The sequence below is a fragment of the Taeniopygia guttata genome, chromosome 1 (assembly GCF_048771995.1).
Source record: "Taeniopygia guttata chromosome 1, bTaeGut7.mat, whole genome shotgun sequence".
Taxonomy (NCBI): domain Eukaryota; kingdom Metazoa; phylum Chordata; class Aves; order Passeriformes; family Estrildidae; genus Taeniopygia; species Taeniopygia guttata.
This window is the reverse complement of record NC_133024.1, coordinates 105,018,699-105,044,238: the sequence shown is the minus strand read 5'-3', so window position 1 is coordinate 105,044,238 and position 25,540 is coordinate 105,018,699. Positions and strand designations below refer to the sequence as shown.

The following is a 25,540-nucleotide window of genomic DNA, read 5'->3' as shown; positions in this document are numbered from 1 at the left end:
TTTATGTGTGAGGAAAGCTTGTAGCTATTTTACCAAAATTCAGGTTTGAATTACAGTGGTAAGAGAGGTGACCTTGGGGTTACGTGTGTTTAGTTTTCATTGTAAACTTAATAGGCAGAGATCAACCAAAGTGCACAGCACTACCAGAGATGTTTAATTAAATGTACTGCATCTTTACTTTTCTTATAATTGAAAACTGTCATTTGTAAAGATATTAATCAAATTCACAGTCAATGACTGATCTAATTATGGGTACAGCTCTGCAAATCCAGCACATTTCGGATTTGTTTTAATTGATCAGTCACTCATGCTCATTTGCAGTAGCTTGCTAAATTATTGGTTTGACTTGGGAGGAGAGGAGAGTGAACTGAACAACTCATGATTCGTACAAGTTTCAATTTAATTGCCTTGCAGAGCAATCATTATTCTATATTCTTCTCTTGTATAATTTGCATGAGTCTGGTATTCATCAGGAGGAGTGTCTCAGGGCACAGATTATAATTAATTTGGAAAAGATTTGAGGGAGAAGAGTGAGAGGACCAGAGTGTGGAAAGCATAGGTAAACTACAAATGCTTCTTATTCATGATGAAAAAAGCAAGATTCTTTAATAAAAGGCTGCACATTCTAAATTTGGCTTTGTCCACAAGTTTCTGTCTGTACCTTTTATAGGGTTTGCAGGGGAGATGTGTGGGTAAATGAACACTGCTGGCTCCTCAGCTCTTTCATAGGATTAAAAAGACCACATGCATCTTTACCTGTGGTGCAGCCTGATGCATGACCATGGCCTGCCTCTACATGATTTATCTTCTTCTCAGTGGGGGCCATACTGGTGACACTTCAAAGCTGTTGATAAGTCTCTGCTTCAAAAATGTTGGGTTTAGGCATTAGCTTCCTCTTTTGTGTATGTCTTCTATTGCAATAGGTGTTACATATTTTAAATGCTATCAGAAACAAAAGTCTGGGGGGGAAGCCAGCAACTGGAATTAAATTGAGTTAAAGCAGGTGACTGAGAGAAGATGTGAAGGTTTGTCACTGCATCGCCTGCAGCTCAGAGGAGGATGTTGTTCTCACTGTCACATTAGAAAGCAGAAGTAGTAGCGTGGGCATGTTACAAGGCAGGAGTGAGTGTGGGGGGGAGACTGACAGGCAGCAGGGGCTGGTTGGAGTGTCTCAGCCCCTTGGCACTGCACAGGAGACGTTTGAGCGCTGCCAGGAAGAGCTCAGAAGCCACACCAAGGTGTTAATGGCATAACTGTACAGCCTGCCTGCCCTTGCCATGATTTCTAGGCAGGCTTTGTCTTTCACCAGAACATATTACAAGTGTCTCTGTCACTGCACACTTCTGGCAGAGGCTGCTTTTTCGTGCTTGATTTCCTGTTGCCTTTTCAGGCAAGTCAGGGCATGGCTGACAGTAAGCAAAGACTTTCTAAAAACGACTGCTACATCGGATTTCTGGTGGAAGTAAAGCTATATTGTCTATGGCAAAAGAACTAGTTTGCTGTTCTTACAGGGACCTCATTTCCTCTGAGATTCACTCAGTGGCAGTTCATAGAGAAGCCTGTTCAAGGAAGCATAGTGTGAAGACGCTTTACTCACTTTTTTTATAAAAAAGGAGATGAGTAGTTATTTCCTAATCGAGACCATTTCACGTAGAATTGATCCAACAACACACTGCAGTTCAGCAATGCCTGTGAAGCCACAGCAATGTTTTATTTTTCTAGCTTAATTAATAACCATCCAGCTTGAGTATTCTCTGTGAGATTTAATTTATGAAGTCTACAGTACTGCAGTGAACTTGGTTATAGGAAACAAATTATGACATGAATGGATTTTTTTATCTGCCAATGTTTCTTTTCCATTAGGGGTCGAACAGGAAGGATCCGTGTCTTATCTTTCAAAACCGGTGTCGTATCCCTTTGTAAAGCACACCTGGAAGATAAATATAGATGTAAGTTGATGTAATTATTTTGGGTTTACCTTATGTTTGTGTTCCTGTTTTATTCCTCCTGTTTATTTATTGAATAAACATTTAAATAGCATACAGAAACATTATTTTAGATATTGTAGATGCAAAGTGTGTTTTTTCACATTGTACTTTTAAGTTATTTGTTCTCTGTAGTTTTAGGTAATTTTGCACTGTGGTTGCCAAACATTTTTGATCACAACCCTCCAAGCCAAAAAAAATTTGACCATGCACCTCCAGTAGATGTAGATCTATTTATAAATTTATGTACATGTACTTCTGTACTACTATATTGTCTACATTATAAAGCATACCAAAAGTAGAAAGTTAAGAAGTATGTGATAAAGATTAAATAAACACTATTTTGAAACTTTAAATTCAAACACTATTTTGAAACTTTTGAAACTTTCAAGAATTTATTATTTATACAAAAAGTATTTCTTTACTGCACCCTAATGGATTGTCTTGAACACTCTCTGAGGCACAAGAACCCCTTTAGACCCCACTGGTTCAGCACACCTTTATACACAAAAATGCATGTCTACAGGACACTTTCATGACACTATTTTCAAATACATTAACTTTTTTAAATAATTACCACATTGTGGTCAGTCTTATGTACATTGTGTTTAAATATAGTTGCTACCTCTAAATAAATAGATTATAATAAATAAATATTAAAGGTGGGCAAATTTTGCATATTTTAAGAGAGGAAATACTTGGAAAAATTTCACTTGCAGGCTTAGTTTTACCTGACTAATAAGTCAGTTCACTAGTGAGACTAGGATCCAGAAAAGAACTACTGATAAATGTAGTTCTCAACAGTAACTTTCTTGTTGAATTAACTGGTAGTTCATTCATGCACTTAAAAATACCACTGAAAATCCAGCCTTTAGGGTTTGACCCAATGCCATAGCAGCTTTTCATAAATTGTTATCATTTTACTCTCTACTAATGCAAGCTGAAGAACTCTAAAGAGAAAACAGACAGTACCAACAGTGGGGTCTGTGCATGACAATGTGTAATTGGATCAGATTTTAGGGCAATCACAATGAATGTCACAGTTTAGATTTCTAGATGTTTCATGTGGGTCTTAAGAAAAAGAATTCAGAAAATCTTTCAAGAAAATTTGTGCAGATGTTTTTCAAAATGGTATTTCATCTAAGATTATCAAAGTTATAAAGGAAAACATTTATTCATGTTTTAGATTCTCCTGCAATGTGTGTGCACTGTAATGCATAACCTAGTAGGTGTCCTATAACCTTGCTGAGGACAGTTAATGTTTTAATGACAGGGAATTGAAAGCTGAATAGCTGTGGGAGAGGAAGGAATTGTGCTGTCATGCTGTGGTCTGGTTTTGCCATCCATGCTGAAGTCATAGTGCAGCTGCCATTAGTATTGCTGAATGACTTGCACCCCTTACAATTTTTTGTCTCATTTGTACAGCAGAGCAGAATTGGCTGTGCTGGTGCACAAGTCTTAAGGCTTGCAGAGGTGATGGAAGCATTCATCCCAGAATTACTCATTATAAAACTAGACTTTGCAAGAGTGAAATTCATGTAATTAAAAAATAATCCTTTCTCTATCTGTTCCTTTATTCCTTTGGAAAAAAACAGATGTCAAAGCAGTGCTAGGAAAGTTATTTTGAGCAGTGCTGAAGCACCTTTATAATTGTGTCCCTGGTGTTGGGTAAAATATTAAAATTACTCTAAAAAAGAGCATTATTTTATTCTACTTATATTTTGCTCTCTCTTTTTTTTTTAACTGTTGAAAAGTAAGGAGAATTTATTCAGGTAATGTCAACAGATATGTTGCCAAATAAATATTTCATTTAATGATAACCTTTTTTTTCTTTTTATTATGAATTCTATAACCTCTTCAATATATATGTAGTATAATTAATTCTCACCAAATTAAATTGAGCTTATGAAGGGATAATAATTCTGTCCTGTAAAGATTCTTCTCTAGAATGATGCAATAACAGAACATGGCATCAAGTGACATTTCACTTCTGAAGTAAAAAATTAATATGATCTTAAAATTTCTGGTGGATGGCAGGTTCTGCCATACTGTAATTTTTATTTTATTTTAGAAATTCTCTTGAATTAAAAGATCATCATATATCAAAGTTAGGGAGTTCTGGTTTATTGTTTTAACTCATCTGGAAGAGAAATGGATTCTCTGAGTTGTATGTTGATTGCTCAGACTTGAAAAGGTGCTCTATGAAGTGATTTCACCATTAAACATTATTTTTTAGACATCTGTGTTGTGGCTTGAAGATCCTGCTGTGTAGTTAGCTGTGTTATCGAGTTTCTGCTTCTGTAACCAGTAATGACACAGGTACTGTGTTAGAGTGGCCTTTCTTCCCAGGTACAAGCCAGTAGCACTGTTAAAAATTACCACAAGACTCGCATTTCACAGGAAAACCCCAGTGTTTATGGGAACAGAAGCAGCCAGATGGAAATCATATTTGTGTTCATGTCCTCCAAGGCTGATGACTACACCTGTGAGCCTTGGAAACGACACAAATCTGGGCTGCTTGCCACATCCTGGTGGTGATGCTTGACCTTTGGTGTCCTTCTCCTTCCTCCAGACCTGTTCAAACAAGTGGCAAGTTCCACTGGCTTCTGTGACCAGCGCCGGCTGGGGCTGCTGCTGCACGACTCCATCCAGATCCCGCGGCAGCTGGGCGAGGTGGCCTCCTTCGGGGGCAGCAACATCGAGCCGAGCGTCCGGAGCTGCTTCCAGTTTGTAAGTTCATGCTTTGCTGGCTCTGAATTCTCTGCTTGCTGTTTTGTCTCGAGCTCACTTACACTTCCGAGGAGGATTGAAAATCAGGGATGAGGATTAGGGTACTGTGGGTCACGTGATAGTATTGGCCATTCGTTTATTAAGCTTTGATGAGGTGTATTTGAATTAGCTCAGGCAGCAGATCATTGTCATTGGAGCTCCTGTTGGAACTGAACCCTGCAAATGGTGTAAGTCTTCGTTGCAGCAGCTCCTGGCTTTACAGTTTTCTATTGCCCAGCAGTAGATAACTGTTTATTGCTGCTGTGTAGGTGAACAACAGTGGTTTATATGAATTTTGGGCATGTACATACCAGCCAGGTGCCCCGGGGAGCGATAGGCAACCGCCTGCAGTGCTGTCTAGGGGCGAGGAGGGCTCGATGAGCTCCTTCCACTCCTTGAATGGATAACACCAGTTTTCTTTTAAAGAGTACTGAAAGAATTCCTGTCCTGTCTGTTGAGGAATGCACAGCAAACTGGAGGCTCTTTTTCAAACTTGTAAATTATTTAATCTGGGGAGGAAGAGAGATAAGGGAATTATTCATCCTTATCATAACTACCAGCAGAATGCACAAGATGAAGACAGCTGCTTAATGAAAAGGTAGAGGAGGGGAGGTAATGTATGGTCTGTGATTAACTCGAAATGCATCTTCTACATTACAATGGAAGAAAGCTCTTTTCCCATCTCCTCACTATCCCTGAGGGATTTTTTTGTTTGCTTGGGGAAGGGGGGAGTTGTTTGCTTTTTTGCCTGCTGCTCAAGTTTCATTATGTAGTAGTTTCAGTTCTGTAGTAAGCAAAACACAGCAAGTGTTTTCAATGAATATTAATGCTTGGAAGTAGACTGCATACACACAATGACTTCGAAAAGAATCTAATTCTAAAATCACCACAAACTTCAGTTCTGGTGGGACATTTACATTTTGTATTCTTGACATTTCTTTTAACAGGTTAATTCTACAGGATTTACATTTTACTGTTCCTGTCATTCATGTCATGACCTTTTATAATTCAAATCAGTATTTGATGCCATTTCAGAATGAGTGTTTTATAGGGCTGTGTCCTGGGTGAATAGCCCATGCTCATAAACTGTGCACAGTAATGTTGATAGGGTGCTTCCAAGCCTTGACTTCCATGTTGGGCTTTCAAGTGACACCAACACAAAATGATTATGCAGCAAATACATGGTAAAATTTTTGTACAAATGACCTTCCTCAGGAATGAGGACTCGCTGGATTCTGTTGTTTTCCCAAGTGAATGTCAACAGCACTTCAGAACACCATTGAAAACTGATAAGGAAAGTGACCTCAGAATCTGGCAAAACCATAGCTTTTTTAAAGAAGGCTGTCATTCTGTTTGTTTGCACTAGGAATAAAACAATATAAAATTACAGTGATGAAACACACCAAACTCATTTTTTTATAGAGAAGACTCTTGGAGATGATCCTGTACAGGTCTGGGAGTTGGACTCAGTGATTCTTGTGGGTTCCTTCCAATTCAGCTTATTCTGCAATTCTGTGATTTTGTGATAACTCTTTATTTGAACAAAATGAGTTAGCAACATCGTCATTAGAAATGAAGACATGCCAGCAGGCTGAAAATTGTACCACATCCAGCTGCTGGCATTTCTAGGAACAGCCGAAGCACAGCTGGACACAACCTTTAGCATGATCAGAAATCAGAACATCAGAAAACCTGAAGTTTCCTTCTCTTACCTGCACTGAAAAACATTTTTTTTTTTCTTACCTGCAACAGGAGTAATATCATCCTCTCATTTTTCCTCCAGATGAAACTTCATTTTTACTCTCAGAGTGCAAGTTTGTTTCCGATCTGGGCTGCAGTAGAACAGATTGTTCTAGGTGGGACAGAAAGGGCAAGGGAGGCTGGGATGAGGAGGGGAAATAGAGGAATAGGTGGGATGGAGTCCTAGGCAGAGGAGCAGAAATCCAAACACAGGGAAAGCTCTAATGAGGGCGAGGGAGAAGGAATTAAGGAGTGGAAAGGATGACCCTTAGGGAATGACAGTAAGAACAGCAGTAAGAATAATAGTAATGAAGGAGACAGTGTGGGTAGAATGAGGCATGAAAGAAAGGAGCAGCCAGGAATGGAGATGGGGAAAGAGATAAGAACTTTCCATGAGGAAGGGAGAAGGGGAACACTGAGGCATCCTTTTGGTGTAGGATGGTGGGCACCAGGATCCACAGGCTGGGGGACAGGCGCAGAAGTGTTGGTGCGGGGAGCACAGAGTACCCCAGGAAACAGGGAGGCTGGAAAATCTGGACAGTACTGCTGCTCCCAGCAGCCTCCTGTTACTGGAGCAAGATAATTCATTTTTGTAGAATATTGTGGGGGTTCATAGTTTACATTACTGCGTGGAAACTAATTTAAGTCTTTCTTTGTACGCCCACGTTGAGGAATTCTACTTCTTTAGTTTTGGTTTTTTTCTTCCCTTTTTTGTTCCGTCTTTCTGGTGATGATAAGCCAGCAATATAATTGCAGTCATGTCAGAGTCGCAACAATTGTGTGCTTCAGAAATGGTTCTCCCAGCTCCCTTAGGTTAGGTGCCCTGGCAACGGCCTTGTCTCTCTGCACAGCAGCAGAAAAAAAGGGGATGTTTACTGTTCCCAGAGATAACAGGGGAAATCTCTCCTGCTTTTTGAAGGGTGAGTCCTTGGGAATGAAGTTTGGGCAGGGAGGAGCCGAGCCCTGCTGTTGGCAGCAGCCTTGCCTGCTGCACACCTCTGCTCCTGAGAATTGGGTCCCCTTCTCCCGAGGCTGCTCCAATCCTCCTGCTACTTCTCCCTCCCCCAGCAGTGACTTGTGCATTCTGTAGTTTTCTTCATTTGCAGGGAGGTGCTGGTAGAAGTTCTTGGGAGGACAAGGATATCATAAGACTCATCTTTCCTATTTGGAGTGGGGGTGTGTAATTTCTGCTTTGAGATTTTAAAGAAAAAATACTTTTACGTTTAGAGAGGAAAGAGTTTAATCCAGTGACCACTTGAAGACTGTATAACCCTGCTTAAGCTCAGAATGCATCAAAGCAATCTATAGATCCATGAAAAATTGAGTGAATTCAGTGTTGCTGCAGTGTGAAAGAACATTCCTTTTAGTTCTGTGATGAGTATGTTTTTTAAGTAAACAGGATAGGAAAATGATATGGAGTGAAGGACACACGGTTTTAATCGCAGTGGAAAATTATTAATATGCTTTCCTCATATAGTGTAAACAGGACCTAGGAATTCACATCACTGCCTTGGATGAGTTACTGTGACATTGGGACTTTGAAGAAATGTGATGAGAGAGCACAGTGCAGCTCAGAAAAAAATGTCCCTTGCCATTTCTCAGTAAAAGGTTGGATAGTTGGTTCTTGGTTATAAAATGCTTTAAGTATGCTTTCTTTCAAGGATATACTTGAATTAGAGTACTTGATGTTAAAAATGAACAGATGAAGCTAAGGAGTAGTAAAATATGTGCAGTTAATTCATACATGTATTTTAAACCTTGTTTTGCTTCATTTTGATGAAGCAAAGTATTTTAATTTTCTGTATTGTATAGTCTTCATTACTAGATTTGTACTTGATCAATGGTAAGGCAAGATGAGCCTATTTTCTAAAACCATGGAAGTGTGTCCAAATCTGGTGTATTTACTCAGGCAAATAAAATCCAAAATAGAGCTGTTAGTCCTTTTAGATGGCATTTGGGTATTGCAAATCCTGGGCCAGGACCCTGAAAGTGACTCTGGTCACAAATACTGTGATTTGAATTGGTTGGACAGTTGTTTCTTGAGGCATTGCTTATTGCTTTTATTTTTGAGCAGTTGGGAAATACCAGTACTGTGTACAAATAAATATATATATATAGTTATATATACAAGTCTATATGAAAATAACTTTAAAGTGTAGTGTTACTGTTGAGGGACTCAATCTCTTTTAACAGATTCAGGCAGCCCTTGTTTCTATTCATAGGGTATTTCTTCTGCTCCTGGCTCTGACAAGAGAGAGCTGGCTAAAGGGAACTAGCAAATCCTTCCTCAAGCTGCTGTGCTGTAAATGTCATAAAACAGCAAGTCTGGTTTTATTTCGGCAGGATTTTGTGAACCTGTGCCTGACTTTGGAGGCAGTCTTGAAGAGTCCTACAAGTGAGCTGCTTTCAAAAGCTATTTTAAAATGGTTTAAAGGGTGGGGATCAGGAAGATGCTGTTCAAGTGTGGATGATATAAAATTACATGTAGATGATATAAAACTACACTAATTCACTTCTGGATTAATGTTATTTTATTTTATTATTCTTTGCCACAACACTAAAAACATTGACTGGCGTAGTCAGTGCAATCAAGTATAATGCAGGAGGGTGAACAGGGTTAGGTCTGACTCTGGGGAGACAGGGTTGCTGTTACTGGCTGCTCTGCATTTTTAGACTTTAACAAGTCATAAGAATCCCATCCCTCAGTTTTGTTTGTCCAAAACAGTATTTGCTAATGTAAAGCTTTCCACCTGGAGTGAAAAACACCATTCAATTAACAATGTTAATTCATTTCCAGTCAATTTCCTACACTGCACATAAGCAGAATATAGCTAATCAAAAATGTTATCAGAAATTTCTGCTGTATTATCTGACTCTGTCTAAAGGCATTCCACATTTTCCATGTAAAATCCTAACTGTATTTTGTAGCATATTTCCTATTATGGACAGACAAAGTTAATATAGCATAGGATATTTTTTTTTCAGCTACTAGCTAGAGGAAGAGAAAGGGAAGAACAAAAATCTCGTCTCCCAAGTATTGCATAAAGATGCTAGCACCACCCAACTTCCTATTTCCCCATTGTTTCTGCAAAATAAATACTGAAAAACAGATGTCTGGAACATAATGAATTTGAATGTCCTCCATAACAAATTGTTACTTGTAAGCTGGAAAGGCCTTAATGAATTTTACTTTATGATTCACTCAGTTATTACCATAAAAATTGTGAGTTGCACAGAAATGTGTTCAAGAGAAGAACCATTAATATTCTTTACAGCTCGATCTTGTTGCTTCAGATATGAACTGTATGAATTCAGCCTCTTTCCTGTATGTAAAATCTTCAGCTGCTGCCTTACTGGATTTAGAGATTATTAAAAAAATTGTAATAGCAGCTCAGGAGACAGTCGAGAACTGTCTGTCCTATACTGTGTGACCCTGACCAGCTTTTCTCCACGTGGCTTTAAATCTTCATGTAATATAATTCAGAAGCAGTTCTGATACATTTTAATGCACCTAATCTCTCGGAGCACAGGTTTTGTACAGCCACCATACGGAGCTCTGGCTAGGCAGCTATTGGGACTGCTGGCAATTGACAGTGACTGCAAAATTAAAATAGATCTAGGGTGTTATAGAAAGTCTTTCATTGCTGCAGCATTTTCCCTGCAAATTTAAAGCAGCTACAAGCGGAGAGCAGCGCTTTGAGCGGCTCATTCTTATTCTGACTGCAGCTTGCACTGCAGCATTTCCGTACACCTCATGTTTTTCTATTAGGAATGGTGTATTAAAGAGATCCTCTTAATTTTTTTTTGTTGAGGCTTAGAGGACCTCTGTATAGAAAGTGTAGTCTGCTAGGCAGGGTAGTGGTTTGCCAGCGTAGTTGTTGGCTGAAGCTGGATCCCTAAGTGAGTCACAGAAAGCCTCTACCCTGCCCCTTTGTTGCCCTGCCTTCCAGCTGAAAATATAGATGGCCATATTTTAGAAGCATGCCTTTCACTTAGGAGTTCCAAAATTAATTTAATTCGACTGAATTCACTGATGTACTGTGGCAGAAGGCAGTATTCACTGTTCTGAACAAATCCCCTTCCTAGTGTTGACTGGACTTTATTGTGCTTTTGATTTTCTCTTTCTGTTCTGGGGGGGCTTCCTAAATTCTGCAGCTACATGAAAAAACAGAGAACAAGGGTTTAATACAGAAGACTTCAGAAGTGTTTCAATGTGTGTTCCATTTAATAGAATCCTTCCATGAATATCAAATTGTAAAGGACTTTTATGTGAATAATTGTAGATATGTTCTGATTAGATGTTTTTACCCCAAACATCCGAAAAAGGATATTTTTTACTATACTAGAAGTCCATGTATATGGATCCCAAGTGTAGTGATAGGAATCGTTGGATGGTTCCCAAATGCGCACCTTAAGAAGGAAGCTCTGACCAAGAATCTTTGTTTCTGATTAACTAAAGTATTGCAGCAGCATGTTAAGTCCATTTTAATGCAGTTCATTATTCAGGGCATATTACAGGGTCTGTATTTCACATCTTTTTTGTGGGGTTCTGTCTGGGAGAATGCATTTTTCTGAGCCTTCAAATATTGACCAGTTAATTTGTTTGTCAAGGTTATAAACAGTGTTAGATTTAAAAGAAAACAAAGAACCAAACTACAGCTAATTGGTTTTCCCTATAGCTCTCTCTTCTGCAGATCAGTTGGGATATTTTTTTCTCGAAATTCGTTGCTAGCATTTTTAGTGGATTAGGGTTTTAGCTAGGTTATACTAAACTCAAATTTAAAACTAATGAGAAAATGGACAAGTAACTGAGAGCAAGCATAAAAATCCTCAGCACTCAATCCCCTATTCATCTTGGTCCATGTACATCGTACATTAATGCTTATTATTTATTTAAGTACTTCAAATGGGTTTGGAACCACAAAGGAAGACAGTCAGCCTTGTGAAGTTTAAAATATAAAAGACTGGCCCACTGAGAGCTGTATTTGAAAGCATAGAGAGAAGGGAAAACAGAAGATTTAAATATATTCAGACCATAAATATGCTGTTGCTGTGGGTAGCATGGAAGGAAATGTCTTGAGGAATTGGAATTAGCATGTAGTGATGATTTAGAGAAACAGAGCACGATGTTATCCCTCTTCATCACTTGGGCTGTTCCCTGTGTGGACACATCCTCCCTTCTCCCACCCTTCCCACTAGAGCCCCTTGAGGTTTCCACCTGACCTATCACCTTGCCTTCAGCACTGAAACCGTCTCCCAGGTTCTCAGGTAACAGTTTTGTGCAGGCTTCGTGACACCTGCACGACACAGGGCTGTTTCCTGTAAACACTGACTCCATCATTCCACTGTTTTCCTTTAAATCCCTTTTGATGCTCCTTGCCTTTGTTCTGCACTGTTCTTTGCAGTGTGCAACCTGCTGGTACAGTGTGACCTCTACCCATGCACAGACATCACTACTGTACCCTGTTTCCTTGTGGGTTTTGTCTCTTTGTTTTCTTTTTCCATACTGTGGGTGCTCTGGGTAGGGATGATATATCATTTTTTGGGGGGTGCATGGTGTCTGGCACAATGGGATTTGGCTCTTTGACTGAGCTGCCTTGAAGTTACAATGGAAAAGATACGTGAAATGTCACATGGGACGGGATGGGATGGGAGCAGAAAATGGGTTTTCTGGGAAAAAACTGTTCATTGGCTCTTCTGCTGTTGACAAAGAGATGAGTGTGGGATGTAATGGAACCAGAACATTATTTTGTGAAACAGAACTGTATTGTGTTTGCAGTCAGTGATGGGAAATTTAAAGAAGTCATTTGAGGCATTTAAGGAGAAAAAGTTTACATGTTTAACAACAGGCTTGAGAGAGATTTGAATCATTTCCTTATGTGTGCATTATGAAGAAAGGTCAGTGTGATAATGAAAAATGTTAATGAAAAAGGAATTTTGATCAAAAGACATGCAATTTTTAGGGCTTGGATAACAGTTTTTAAAATAGGTGTGAAGCAGTGCTATATGGTCTCCGGTAAGAGAGACAGAGAATGTGAGATCAGGCATCAAAGGTGATCCTGTAAATGGATGATTTTCTCTGTGACAAAGTACATGGTAGTGCTGTCTATTGTAATAGAGAGAATAAGAGAAAGAGAGATTTGAAATATTAATAATGGTTTTCAGTTCCTGACTTGAAGACAGGATCCTGAGGATTTCTTTTTTTCATGAGTAGTTGGATTGGGGGAAGAGCTGGAATATATTCCTGGAAGAGATACGGAGTTGACAACAGCTTGAACTGTTAGTTAGCTAGTGAGTAGACAGATCAGTTGTGCTCAGCCTTGTTATTTTTCCCCTTGTGTTGCAGGCCAACAACAAACCAGAGATCGAAGCAGCCCTTTTCTTGGACTGGATGAGGCTGGAGCCACAGTCCATGGTGTGGCTGCCTGTCCTGCACAGGGTGGCTGCTGCTGAGACTGCCAAGCACCAAGCCAAGTGCAACATCTGTAAGGAGTGCCCCATTATTGGATTCAGGTACAGACTCTCTCCCTTTCAGACACGTGTGCATCGGCTTGGTGGATCAAGAGCTCTGCCTGATTCCAGGAAAATCAGGAGCTCCATTTTATAGGCATTTTGTTGTTGGAAAAAATAATTGTGATGGGGACACGAATGAGAGTGGCACCTAGACTGGGTACAGTGCTGTGAGACTTGAAGAGGACAATAGTAATTTCTCAGTTAAAATATGGCACTTCCTCTATGTCCCAGTGTTTCCATGCCTCAACAAAAGCATTGTTGGATTGCACAGTAACACAATTTGCCTTACATTCAGCGTGTCCTATGCAGTTGCATTTTCTGAATTGGATCCTAATGAATTGCTTTCCGTCATAGCATAAAGCAAGGAAGTGCCTTGAAAATTCTCAGGCATGTAAAAGCTACATGTGCATTTCTCTGCGAAAGAATGTTGGTGGAACATTAACCTGGAGTGGGGGAAATGTTGCTGGTCTGTTTAAACATCTGGATTGACACCGTGGTTACTATGGCAATGAATAAGTCACTGTGTTGTAAAATGGCTGTGTGTTGGTGTGCCTGTTGAGAAGCCACTTAAGGGCTAAGTAAATACTCACTTTCAATTATGCCTAGACTTGTTTTATCACTTTGCTTCGCAATAGCTGCTTTGTATGGTTTCTGCCCTTTTTACACACAGTCTTCTTTTACCATTGGCATTTCTCCTTCTGTGTTATCATGTTGTTTACAAAGAGCTTTCTGTAATTTTGTTTCTAAAATCCAGACAGATAACAGCAGCAAGCAGTGCTACACATAAAAGCCATCATTTTGCTCTAACCTGGGAGCAGATGAATGTAGCTTTTATGCATGTAGTGGGACAATGCTTTCTGCTACAACCAGTGGGAAGTGGGGGAAATTTTGAAGGCATTTATTTCTTTGTTTTGAATCTGAGGCTGTTGCTCTAATAGTCTAAATTCTATTCCTTTTGGTTTTTATTCCCCAATTATGTCTTAACTGGGAAGTGATAAATATTGCTGAGGAAGAGCTATGGATTGGATATGAGTAATTCAGCATATCCACAAAGTCTAATTTTCCAACTCCCAGATACAGTTTATGAACTACTGTATTACTTACACAGTTTTGTATAAACCAGCCAAAGAAGAGTAGGTGGAATTAAAAAGTGCAGCCCTTGGAAATATCAAAGGATGGCAAGTGAATAGATAGTCTGTTGTAAGCACCAAGAACTCGGGGAGAGGACACTGGAGCTCTGTGTTTGTGTCTAATTTTACTTGACTGATCTCATCTGTCTCTTAAATTTATATAACAAATCTATTATCATGATAGTAGAATCTGTCTGTCACAGATTTTTTTTCTCTGTCTTTGCAAGTCATTGAAACCCTGTGTACACACTTGACAAAAAGATACTGTATTGGAAGGCTTTTAGAAAGCTAATCCTGTGCTCCTAGTTCATGTAAAACAATGTTCTTTTGAGGTCGTTGTGGCTGAGCTGCTTCGTGTATTTGGAACAAGACAACCCTTATGCCTCCGGCTCTTTCAACCACTTCAGCACAGCAGATACAACAGTTAGCTGCCTCATAGAGCTGATGAGATTAAATAATGGCCCAAAAGTGCATTTGGAGTTTTGCATGGATGGAATGCTCTACAGGAAAATTGTTTTTATAGAGGTGATAGGAAGGACATGAGGGGGTTGCCAGAGTGACTTACTGAGAGGGCATTACTTTCTTGAATTTTCCTCCTGGAGCACATTCTATTTTAGGAATCATGATGAAGAGCAAGAGATATGAAGTTAGTGTCATAGAAATAAAAAGTGTGGTAACGTCTTTCATATGTAAAAGGTGAGTGAATGTGTAGAAATCTTCATTGTTGCCCAATGTTAAAAATATTTTTGAAGATTGAGATCTATGACAAACATCTGAAGCAGCAGTACCTGTCCCTCAGGGCAGAGGAGCATTGCTGGACATTGCACACCGTGTGACATCTCAGGGAAGAGAATATACTGACACATCAAACTTGATGTGCTGATAGGAAGCAGTCACACACAAAGCTCTGAAGCCATGAATTCTTTTTTTTATCCTCTTTTAGGTACAGAAGTTTAAAGCACTTTAACTATGACATCTGCCAAAGTTGCTTCTTCTCTGGCCGTGTTGCTAAAGGTCACAAAATGCACTATCCCATGGTGGAGTACTGCACACCAGTAAGTAGCTGTTTTACTGACCCTTATTGTCCCGTAAAAACTTTTTTTCCTGTGTGCAAGGTAATGAAGCATTTAGGACTGCTTTTCTTCCCTCCTCCATAATTAAATCTCATTTTATATACTATATATGCCAGCAATTTTGTTGCTTAGTCAAGGATGCTCCAATGGTTTGAAGTTAACCAAAGTTCATTGTTTGCACAATTCTCTGTCATAGTGTATTGTTGTGTGCTAATGACTTGTTCCGTGTTCAGTGCCATAGCTCACTTTATGGATCCTCCTGGAAGCACATGATTTATGTAAATACTTATTGATATCTCGAGTCCCAAGGTTTTCTTCATATCTTGGGCCCCAAGGTTTTCTCCAAACCAGCGTGTGATTTTTTTTTCCTCCTTTCCTCATCAAGTTGCTAGTTGCCACTTGCTTCTCCCACAACACTATGGTTGTATTTTTAAGTTCTTCACTATGTCATGGTACCTTTGTATTGTCTGATAATTTGATTATATAAAATGCCAGGGAAGTTTTCATGGTTGCAAGGTAGATTTTATTTTATAAGGGGGGAAGCCAGGGCATTCAGTACAGGATGCTGCAGTGATGGTGTGGTGAGGGTCTTTGCCCTTCTTTCATGGCTCCCAAAAGCATTGGTTTTGCAGAAATGTTTCTTTCATACCTGACAGCTGTCAAGGGAAATTCTGCATTTTTCTCTCAGTGTGCTTCTTTTTTGGCCTCTCAGGACCAGTGCAAAGGGGCATCAATTAGAGGCGCTCTCAAGTTAAACTTCCACCATGTAGCAAGATGGAGCTTTCAGCTGCCTTTGTTATTGCTTGTGTTTGTCTTGAAGCAGTGCAGTCTCATCAGCATTTCCTGGTGAAATAGGATTATTCCTAGTCTTTCATCTGCTGGTAGTCATAAATGGTGAAAAGAAAGCATCAGAATTACACTTGGGCTAGCCTCATAAAATTATATGAACAGTCTTTAAATCTTCATCCAAGCAAAAAGGCATGGCCAAAATGAAGCAATGACTCTCAGCTTTTCTCAGAGATCTAAAAAAGGGAGAAAAAATGTATGCCCCTAAAATATTATAGTAAAGCAATCCAGAATTTTTGTTAGTTTTAACTTACAGATAGTTACTTGCATTATCTAGCCACTTTTACCCTTCAATGGCAGTATTTCCTGGGAATCTCTGCAATGGCAGCCAGTGCACATTGCTGGCTCTTTGTCAGTGTTTGTTGGCTGTGGTTTTCGGCGCCGTCCCTCAGGGACTGAGGTTGCTGGAAGGGCGATTTGCCTGAACTGCTGCACCAGTCAGAGGGAACTGCTGGCTCTGCCTGGGCAGGTCTGAACAGACTTCTTCATTGCAGGCATTCCTAGAGCAGAATCTCGTGATCTGAGTCGTAGGCAGGGTGAATGCGTGAGTGAGAGACCGACTCCCTGGGAGCCTTCTTTCCACCTGTGGCTGAACCCCTCCTTCCCACACGGACTGCAGCTTTTCTTTGCACTTTGCCACTCTTATTCCTGCTTTGAAACAACTTGGGAGATTTGTGAGTGAGACAAACCAGTATCTTCCAGCCATTTTGTTATCCTTTTAATGTGTTTTGAAGAAAGAGAAGTAAAAAGGGATTACGAGGTGCACCCCCAGCCTGCAGCAACTCACTGCAGTGCTGCATCCAGCAGGTTTGTGTCATCCCTGAAAATACGGATTGCTAAGGGGTGAACGTGGTGGTGAACAGAAAACCTGCCACCACGTCCAGCCTGCTGGATCAGAATAAAGAGCCTTTCACAGCCAGTGGATTTTTCCCTGAACTCCAGCAACCCGTGCTAATGTGCCGTGCCTGGCTGCACAAGCAGCCAGCTGAATTAGAGGAGGATTAGCTGGGGTAGAGGGGGAGTGAATGTGACACACAGCAAGCCCCACGCTTTTTGGTGTTGCTGATATCACAAAAAATTTACCCAAGTACTGGGGGACTGAACATCCACTATAGCTATGTCTAGTTTCTAATTGTTTTCTAAATGAATGAAAAAGAGTATGCAAGTGGCAGAGCATTTATCAGTCTTCCTCCACACTACTCTCTCACCTTAAAATGCATTTTGGCAGACACAAGACATGTGATGCCTTCTTTGATAATATCTTTGCAATAATTCAATGTGCACGCTAAAGTGTTCTGATATTTTTGCTTTCCCTCCCTCTTAGTATCAAGAAATTTTTGAGAACTGCAGTCTTTAATTCTGCTTAGGGGAGTTTTGAGAACTCATGCTAAATACCTGAGGGATGTGATAATACTCTCTCTCTTGCAAAAGATTGAGTCAGAATAAGGGCAAGGCAGTTGCTTGGTTTTCATTTAGACAGAAAAATTGCTACAATTATTCCTGAAAGCAGCACATCTCAATTTATTGTTCAAAGAGATAGGACTTTTAAAGAGTTTTCAAACAAAGCATAGATAACTTATAGACTGAGATGTAAATGCAGTATGATTTTTCTGTTAGGGCTTAATGAACAGTGACACAAGAACATAAAAAACACCTTGTTGGTAGGAAGTGTGTCAAACTGATAGACCTGTCTACATCTCAGGTTCCCAGTCAGGGCTGAGGTCTGGGGAGGGGGTTGGCTTGGCATTTTCTTAAACCAAACTGGGAAAAGTCAGCTGCTGGTAAAGCTATTCCTAGTTGGTTTCAGAATAGTTTTGGAACATGCTCAACCCATCTGCCTTTGTGTTGCTTTGACTTAAGAAAGCTAGGCTCCACTGTTTCTTCTTCATAAACCAGTTCTACTGGGAATTTTGGTCTGGATGATTTTACTCTGAAAATCATATGTAATGAACCATCTGTGGAGTAAATCAGAAGGTTTGGCTGAAAATTGCCTCAGTTTATCATCTTGTCCATGTAATAATCACATTTTCTTTGCCTTTCTTGTGATTGTTGAACACTTTTTAAATGGCAGTTGGATCATATGAGAAGTGCCTGGTACTTTTAGTTGTCACTAGAAGATATATTTTCTTCTTGGGATTCTTGTGGTACCAGCTAGATTGGGATGTTTCTGTGCAGCATTTTGCTGTTCAGTTGTCATGGAAAAGGTTCAGGGGAGAGAGAGGGGAAAACAGAAAACAGTCCCAGGAAGGCTGAAGCAAAGAATGTTTCATTTCTAATACTTCATAACACCTAATCCAAATTACAGTCAAATCCAATAGAATGTGTTCTCAATATCAAAAATAGACAGGGCATTAATAAATGATTATAAATGTCACAGGTGAACAACTGGACAGAAAGCTGTGCTTAGCCTATTTATATCAAGATTAAATATTGTAAGTTTTTCTGTTTCCAGCAGATGTGCTCTGTGTGCTCTCTTGATGACAAGCTGGTTAAGAGCTCTCCTGGCAGGCATTGCAGATGGAATTCAGCAGAGGGAATTCCCTCCTCCAGAGGCGTGGGAAGGGAGCCACCTCAATAAATCTCCTTTCTGGAGTCCTCTGGGTGGTCTGGGCACACTTCATCCCTCCCTTCCCCAGATGTCTTTACTTCTGATTAATTGAGGAAGGGATACTTAATAGTACCAAATATAATCTCCATTTCTTGAAAATACAGATGCTGCTGTATTGGCTTACAGGTTCTGCTGTGTCACTTCTCTGCCAGCCATTGCTTACACTGAGTTTTCCTGCTGGCCAGACTGACCAGAAATGGATCCAAAATCTTTCCAGCTTTACATGAAGCTCATAGGAGTCATAAGTACAGGGATAATATTTGCCTTTTCTTTTAATCCTTTTCAGACTTTTTGCAGATATTTTTTCAGGGCATCCTTAATTTTTCTACCTTTTAAAAATCTATGTATCTGTGTTTGAGCAGCTCTGTGAAGGTTGGCTTAACTTACAGGTTCCAGCAGACCCATCCCCTCTATGCAGAAAGCACAGAACTCAATAAAAATGTCAGAAAGATTAACTTTTCCCTGATTTCTTTCTCTTAAATTAGATAGATTGGAGAAGAAGTATTTTTATGTGGGTCAGGAGGAACTTAATTTACTGTAAAAGATCAGTACTTCAGGATCTAGTGTTTCTGCAAGGTTCAGAGAAGGGAGTGCAGCCTGACTGAAGTAATTGAAGTCTTACATTAAAATTCATCAGAAAATTGCCTGATTCTTCGTCAGGCTCTCAATAAATCTTTCATCTTCACAGCAGACATCCTTGAAACTCTTCCTGACTCTTTCTAGTCTTTCTGAATCTACGTTGTGCTCCTCTTCTGGTCTCTACAGCAGCAAGGGAAGCCTGCTGCAGGCAAGGGAGTAGAAAACTTCATGCAAATCATTCTGTCCTCAGAGTATTGATCTTAAATGCCTGCTAGTTTCACATTGAGCAGATGCAGGAAGAAATAACTGATCTGAGAGCTTTAAGCGGCTCTCACCTGCTTTTTGTTTCCCTTTGAACAAAATATTAATGGCACAGAAGGCTGAGGAGGAAAACTGGAAAGAAAAGTTACCTAGAGGCTTTCATAGATTGACAAGTCCAAGTGTGTGGTAAGTAAGAGTTGGGATGCAGACAGTGAAGCACCGAGCTGGACACATGGACTGGCTGTGTGTCCTCCACTAGAGTAATTTTAGTGCTAAACCAAAAATAGGCAGAGAGACCCACCACAGCCAGGTGAGGAAATGGCAAATTATTGTTTAATTATTGCTTGTCTTCTTGAGATCACCTGAGGTGAGGCATGAGCCTCTCTGGGGGTTTTGAAATTTCTTTTCTTTCCCTCCTTCCTCCGCACTGGCAGTGTCTGTGTAGTACATTGTAAAGCAGCAGTGATGGACAGATAAAATTTACTGTTCCAGGGTCACGCTGTTGGCAGCTCTGTTTGGTGTGATCACAGCTCTTCCAAGTGACCCAGCAAAGGAAGAGGCAATTGAAAAACAGTGACAGCCTCATGAAAGATGATTTCATTGTGATTTGTGCCTTTCAGACAACTTCAGGAGAAGATGTCCGTGACTTTGCCAAGGTACTAAAAAACAAATTTCGAACAAAAAGATATTTTGCAAAGCACCCACGAATGGGCTACCTGCCTGTGCAGACTGTCTTGGAGGGAGACAACATGGAAACGTGAGTAGCTCTGAAGTATCTAAGTAGCAATTCATTTGGTACACTATTTGAGCTCCCCAGCTGGTGCCAACTCCTTTCACTTCCTAAATGCATAAAGCCTCTTTATGTCTTTCATTTCTGTTTACCTCGCCTGGCAGGAAAACACAAGCTGGGCTTCCAGTTGCCATTGCCTTTATCTGCCTTTACCTGTCCTTATACAGAAACTTCAGCTTCAGTTAGCAAAAAAAAAAAAAAAAAATACAGTCTTACTGGCAGTCTTACAGACATCTAAGTTTGATGCACAATTTGGAGGCTAATGATACATTCATTCATTAAATTTTTATTTTCTTCCAAATGGATATCTTTTCTTAGTTTTATTTTTTTAATTAGGCAATGATGTTTGTGACCTTCCTAGATGATTTCTTCTTTTCTCAGCCTATAAATTTAGTCTTACAAAATGACTGATGTCTTCATGGGAAAAAAAAAAGCAGTAATGATGCACATGGAGAAATCAATGACTTAACCCAGTTCCCTTTGGTTTTTTTTGCACATTTAATCAGTTGTTTAATGGCAATTGCACGCAGCTTGTTCTCGCTCTTTCTCTTCCTCTTTTTAAATTTTAGATTTCAAGGTTTTTTTTCTCACTTTTTGGTTGGTTGCTCTTCACAGCCATTCATGTTGGTCTGTTGGATTTCTGCTTTTTTGTTATTGTGACTTTTTTTTTTTAAACTTTCTGTAATTATTTTGCTGCTGAGTTTCTTCTGCCTTTCTCTTCACCTCCTCATTTTTTGTCTTGCAGTCCTGTTACTCTGATCAACTTCTGGCCAGTAGATTCTGCGTGAGTACTTTTGCTGAAGTGTGCTGCTGCTGCTACTGCTGCTGCGCTCCCTCACTTTTTCTTTTTGTTTATTTCTTTGTTCAGTTTTACATGAGATCATTTCCTTCTTTCTTTATGGTTATTTCCTTTGATGCACTCTCTGAAGGAATGTTTTGATCCCAAATGAGTAGAATGAGATAAACCCCTGAATTTCCAGCAGTCATGGATTTGTACTGTGTACTCTTTCTGGAGTATGTATTTTTCATGGAATTAACAAGGGTTTTGTGCAGACCTACTAATGCTTATCAAAGTTTGTTACTTAAAAGCCTGTGTTTCTGAATAAGTGTCGATCTCTCTGAATGTATACTAAATGCTTTTTGAAAGACAGATTGAACTTGATATTGATTTAATTCAGTTTCAGGAATGACACACATTTGCAGATAAAACTATAATTTGGTTTATGTGCAGCTGTGCACACTCGAGTGCCCCAGTTAATCCAGAGCTCACTGGTATTTTATTACAGTATTTTAGATACATTCAGATTTGTGAAGGCAGGTTGAAACGGAGAAATGTTTACTGTATTTTTTCAGAAGTTAAAAAAAGCAGCGGTTTTCAGCTGTGGAATAGATTTTCATTCTTGCACCACTCCAGCAGTTGCATTGTCCTACTGTTATAGTAATAGCCTCAGTATAAACTAAAGATAGATATATATTTACCATTGTGGCATTTGCTACTTCTAGTGTTACACAAATGCTTTTAGAATAATGTTAAATAAGGATTAATTTTAATTCACATATTGATAACTAATGAGAAAGATTTTTTATATTTCTATATGGTGAAATGTATATGGCTTGCACCTCCATTGAACTTTTTGTAGAATAAACAAGAGTGAAATGTATACACTGGAATATTGATTTATAATTTTCATTGGGAGCACAAACCCTTGGGAAGCTAAGGGAGATGCTCTACCTCTAGGAAATTTAAGCAACCAAGAAGCACATCTAATACTGCAAACCTCATATGGCTGAGAATTCACCCACAGAGAATGCCAAAAGTCTGGAGGCAGACTTAAATAGTGGGGCTTTGAGCTTGAGAATGCACTTTTATAGATGCAACTATGGATCTAGATTCCTTATATTTCAGAACAGTTGCAAAGTTAAAAGTAACATTTGAAGAAAGCTTGGATCATGTGGAATGCCATCGCTGTGTCTGACATAATATGAAATTAAACTGCCACAACATGGTCATTTCTAGTTACTTACAGCAGTAACATTGTGGTGTGCCTACATCAATAGCTTCACACAAAAGGTTTGCTGTTATATACTACAGGGAGTCTAACTCACATGTAATATTTGAGAAAACTTGAGAAATACTGAGGAGCAGGATTTGTGCTGAGAGTTTGCACTTTTTGTCAGACTAACTCAGGTATCTTCCAGAGCATAATCCTTCCATCTGGTCTGACAAGGAAGCAGAAAAATAGGAAATTAATAGTGGCTGGAAAAAATTGCCCTTAATTTTGTTCTGCTAACTTTATTTCTTTCCTTCATGCTATAGCACTTGACCTGCAATTCAAGTTACTGAGCTACCCAGGTTTCAAGCTGTTTCTCGCTTACAGGGTGATTCCAGCTTCAGCAGACAAGCCAGTTATCATAAAACTTTCCCATGTTTTCTACACTCATGCCTTTTTCTGGTGCTCTCATGCCAGTTTTCTGGTTATCCTTGAAGTGCCTCAGAAAAGCATCATCTGGCAGCACTCAGCAATGCTAGTGCTGTTCTGACACCAACATGTGGTTTACATGGAACTGCTTGTAAATAGATTTTGGTTTTTTTTGTTGGAAGTTAATGGTTCTTGCTGCTTATTATCCAGTATTTTGCCCAGATATGCTGCTTGCCAGGCATTAAAGGGACAGTTCACAAGTTGTGAGAATGTGTATCTTTTTACTTGAACTGTGATGGTACAATGATACAAAGACAATTTACTTGTTTCTACACTTTCAGGAAGCATCAACTAAATGCTCAACAAAGAAAAGTGCCCTCATCCTGCCAGCCAGGTCTCTGGGGGTGCAGGGAATTGCAGGAAGGTGGTGTTTGCCACTTGGTCACCACTTGACTTGACTAAAATTCCCAGGCTGCTCTTGCAGACCCCAGCTTGAACAAGGCAGCTGTGGAGCCCTTGTAAAAGGAATGGTTATCTTGACTAAATATTGGCTGTGTCACTCAGCCTTCCTGCTGAGTGTTTGAGCTGATTAGGTGTGCTGAGTATGTGTGCTCAGAAAGGAAGGACTGTGAGCTCTAGCACAGGTGGTCGGTCACTAAGAGTATGTAAAATACAGCACCATCATTCTCAAGTTTGCTCAGAGACTGGCAAAAGTACCTCTGAGCAGCTGAATTCAACACAAAGCAATGCTTCTCCAGCAGGTTTGCTTTCTTAAGCAAACTTCAAAAAAGCTATTTGAGGTATATCTCCCATTGCAGTATGGTCTGAGGTTGAGACAAACCTGGAATTGTAGCCTCACTCCCTGCTTGCAGCTGGCACAATCAACTCTAACAAGTTACACAACATCATGTTGTCTTTCCAAAAATATATCATTTTATATATATTACACAACTTGGTGACTTCTGAAGTTGCAGCATAATTTCAAGACAGCAAGGATATATTCATGCATTCAGGCCTGACTTCTTGCATGCAGTACTGCAAAAAGAGACATCTCATTGCCCAGTAGGTCCCAACCAAGTGCTGTCCCTTCTTTCATACTGGTACAAATACATGTGCAATGCCAGGGTGAGAGGCACTAAGGGAATGACCCAACTCAAAATTGAAACTACTTTTAACACATATTTCCTAGTCTGTGCATAGTATTAACATCAACATTTGTGTGTATGTTGAAAACAAGACCTCTTCTTGATGGTACCAATTAAGAGCAGCTTAACATCTGCTGTATGACAAAAAAATAGAAAAAATGTGGGTAACTTCAATTTATCACAAAACCATTGTTATCCTGCTGCGTGATCCACTGCTCTAAAGAAATTGCATCCTTTTTCCCCTCCCTTCCCTGCATATTTTTACACAGAGTGGGATATCGAGTCACAGAGGAGCAATTGCCCCATCCTCTGAATCTCTGCTGCACTGAGGAACTCTGAACTGAGTATTTGTCCTCTGGTGTGCTGTAGTAATGCTTGAATATGTGATGAGTAAAATAGAGACCAAGGTTCATTTCAAAGACAAAATCAGATTTGTTATACTTGGCCCATAATGTCTTAAAGAGGAAAAACTTTCCTGTTGTGTGAGAAGAGATATTAATGATGATGCTCGATTTGTATAAGTATCCAGCATGCAGCTCTGTGATTTCAGAAGGATCCTAATCTAGAGCCCTTTGGAGGCTGATTAGAAACCTGGAAGCTGAGAAGTCCAGTAGATTTACAGCAGGATTGTCAAACTCCTAACATGGGAACATTACAAACCAGAAGATTATTACAGTTTTGGTTTATAACCAGTAAATACAAAACCTGTCAGATTGTGCAATGCAACACAATCACTTTTGGGCAGTCCCAGCCTGAACCACAGTATCCAACAATTCAAAATGGGGAGAAATTCCTTCCTCGGTCTGGAACTCGGGAATTCCAGGAGAGTCGGCAGAGATGGAATAAAGGGCAGTTGAAATTTAGCAAAAGTACAAAATTGCTATTCAATTTGGGAAGCTGCATCACTTTTTGTTAATCTGGCACCTCTCAATACATGTTAATTGGCTAAATCACATGTGGCAACAAAGGGTGCTCTCTGAACTGCATAGGCAACATCATTTAATGTTGATGTTTTCCAGAGGTGAGGCTATAAGAAACAATAATTGACACAAAAATTCCTATGAATTGTTTTCATCAACAGAAAACTGAAGAGGACCTCATACCATTTGTCAGACAGAAAACCCAACATAATTTATAACACACTGTATAACACTGTATAACACACTGAGCTACCATTGAGATTGCAACTCTTGAAAGACATTAGGCAAAATCATCAGTGTCTGCAGTGTGTTATTAAAGGTTCATTTCAGACATTATATGCTTCTTGTATTTATTTCTAGCTGCTCGTGGAATAATTCTTAAAGGCTCCTTTAAGTGGGATGTGCTGGAAGCAGGCACTGGAGCAGGGTGGGAGGCACAGGAGAGATTTCTGGCAGGACACCGGCAGCCTGTGCACATTTCTGCATGTGAAGCAGAAATGCCAGTGAAGGAGGCAGGTGTACAGGGAAAACCAGGATGAAAGCTCTTCTGTAAATCCTTTGGGAGTTGGTGTGAAGAAGAGTCATGGCAACAGATGGATTGCAAATGGTCAAAAATCCCCAGTGTGGCACCACAAAACATTGCACCGATGGCCTGAGGAGGCACACACAGCGCCTGGAGTTCTAACTTGCTTTTTGTCAGACATGGCATAAGGCATAGAGGTGTGAGGGTATAGGCATAGCTAAGTGTCTTTTTACTTTTA

The 25,540-nt window shown here is 39.8% G+C and overlaps 1 protein-coding gene across 27 annotated transcripts in view; it reads left to right on the top strand.

Annotated features, from left to right (window-relative positions):
- DMD (dystrophin) overlaps positions 1 to 25,540 on the top strand; it is a 1,135,802-nt gene that overhangs the window by 1,077,321 nt on the left and 32,941 nt on the right. For 19 of the 27 annotated variants that reach the window (XM_072937290.1, XM_041719931.2, XM_041719924.2 and 16 more), the window contains 6 exons: positions 1,864 to 1,949; positions 4,558 to 4,715; positions 12,841 to 13,007; positions 15,081 to 15,192; positions 20,125 to 20,261; positions 21,040 to 21,078. In XM_072937290.1, coding sequence (XP_072793391.1) covers positions 1,864 to 1,949; positions 4,558 to 4,715; positions 12,841 to 13,007; positions 15,081 to 15,192; positions 20,125 to 20,261; positions 21,040 to 21,078 — 699 coding nt within the window. The remainder of the gene's footprint in view (positions 1 to 1,863; positions 1,950 to 4,557; positions 4,716 to 12,840; positions 13,008 to 15,080; positions 15,193 to 20,124; positions 20,262 to 21,039; positions 21,079 to 25,540) is intronic. The other 8 variants (XM_041719926.2, XM_072937332.1, XM_041719923.2 and 5 more) reach the window with 1 other exon arrangement.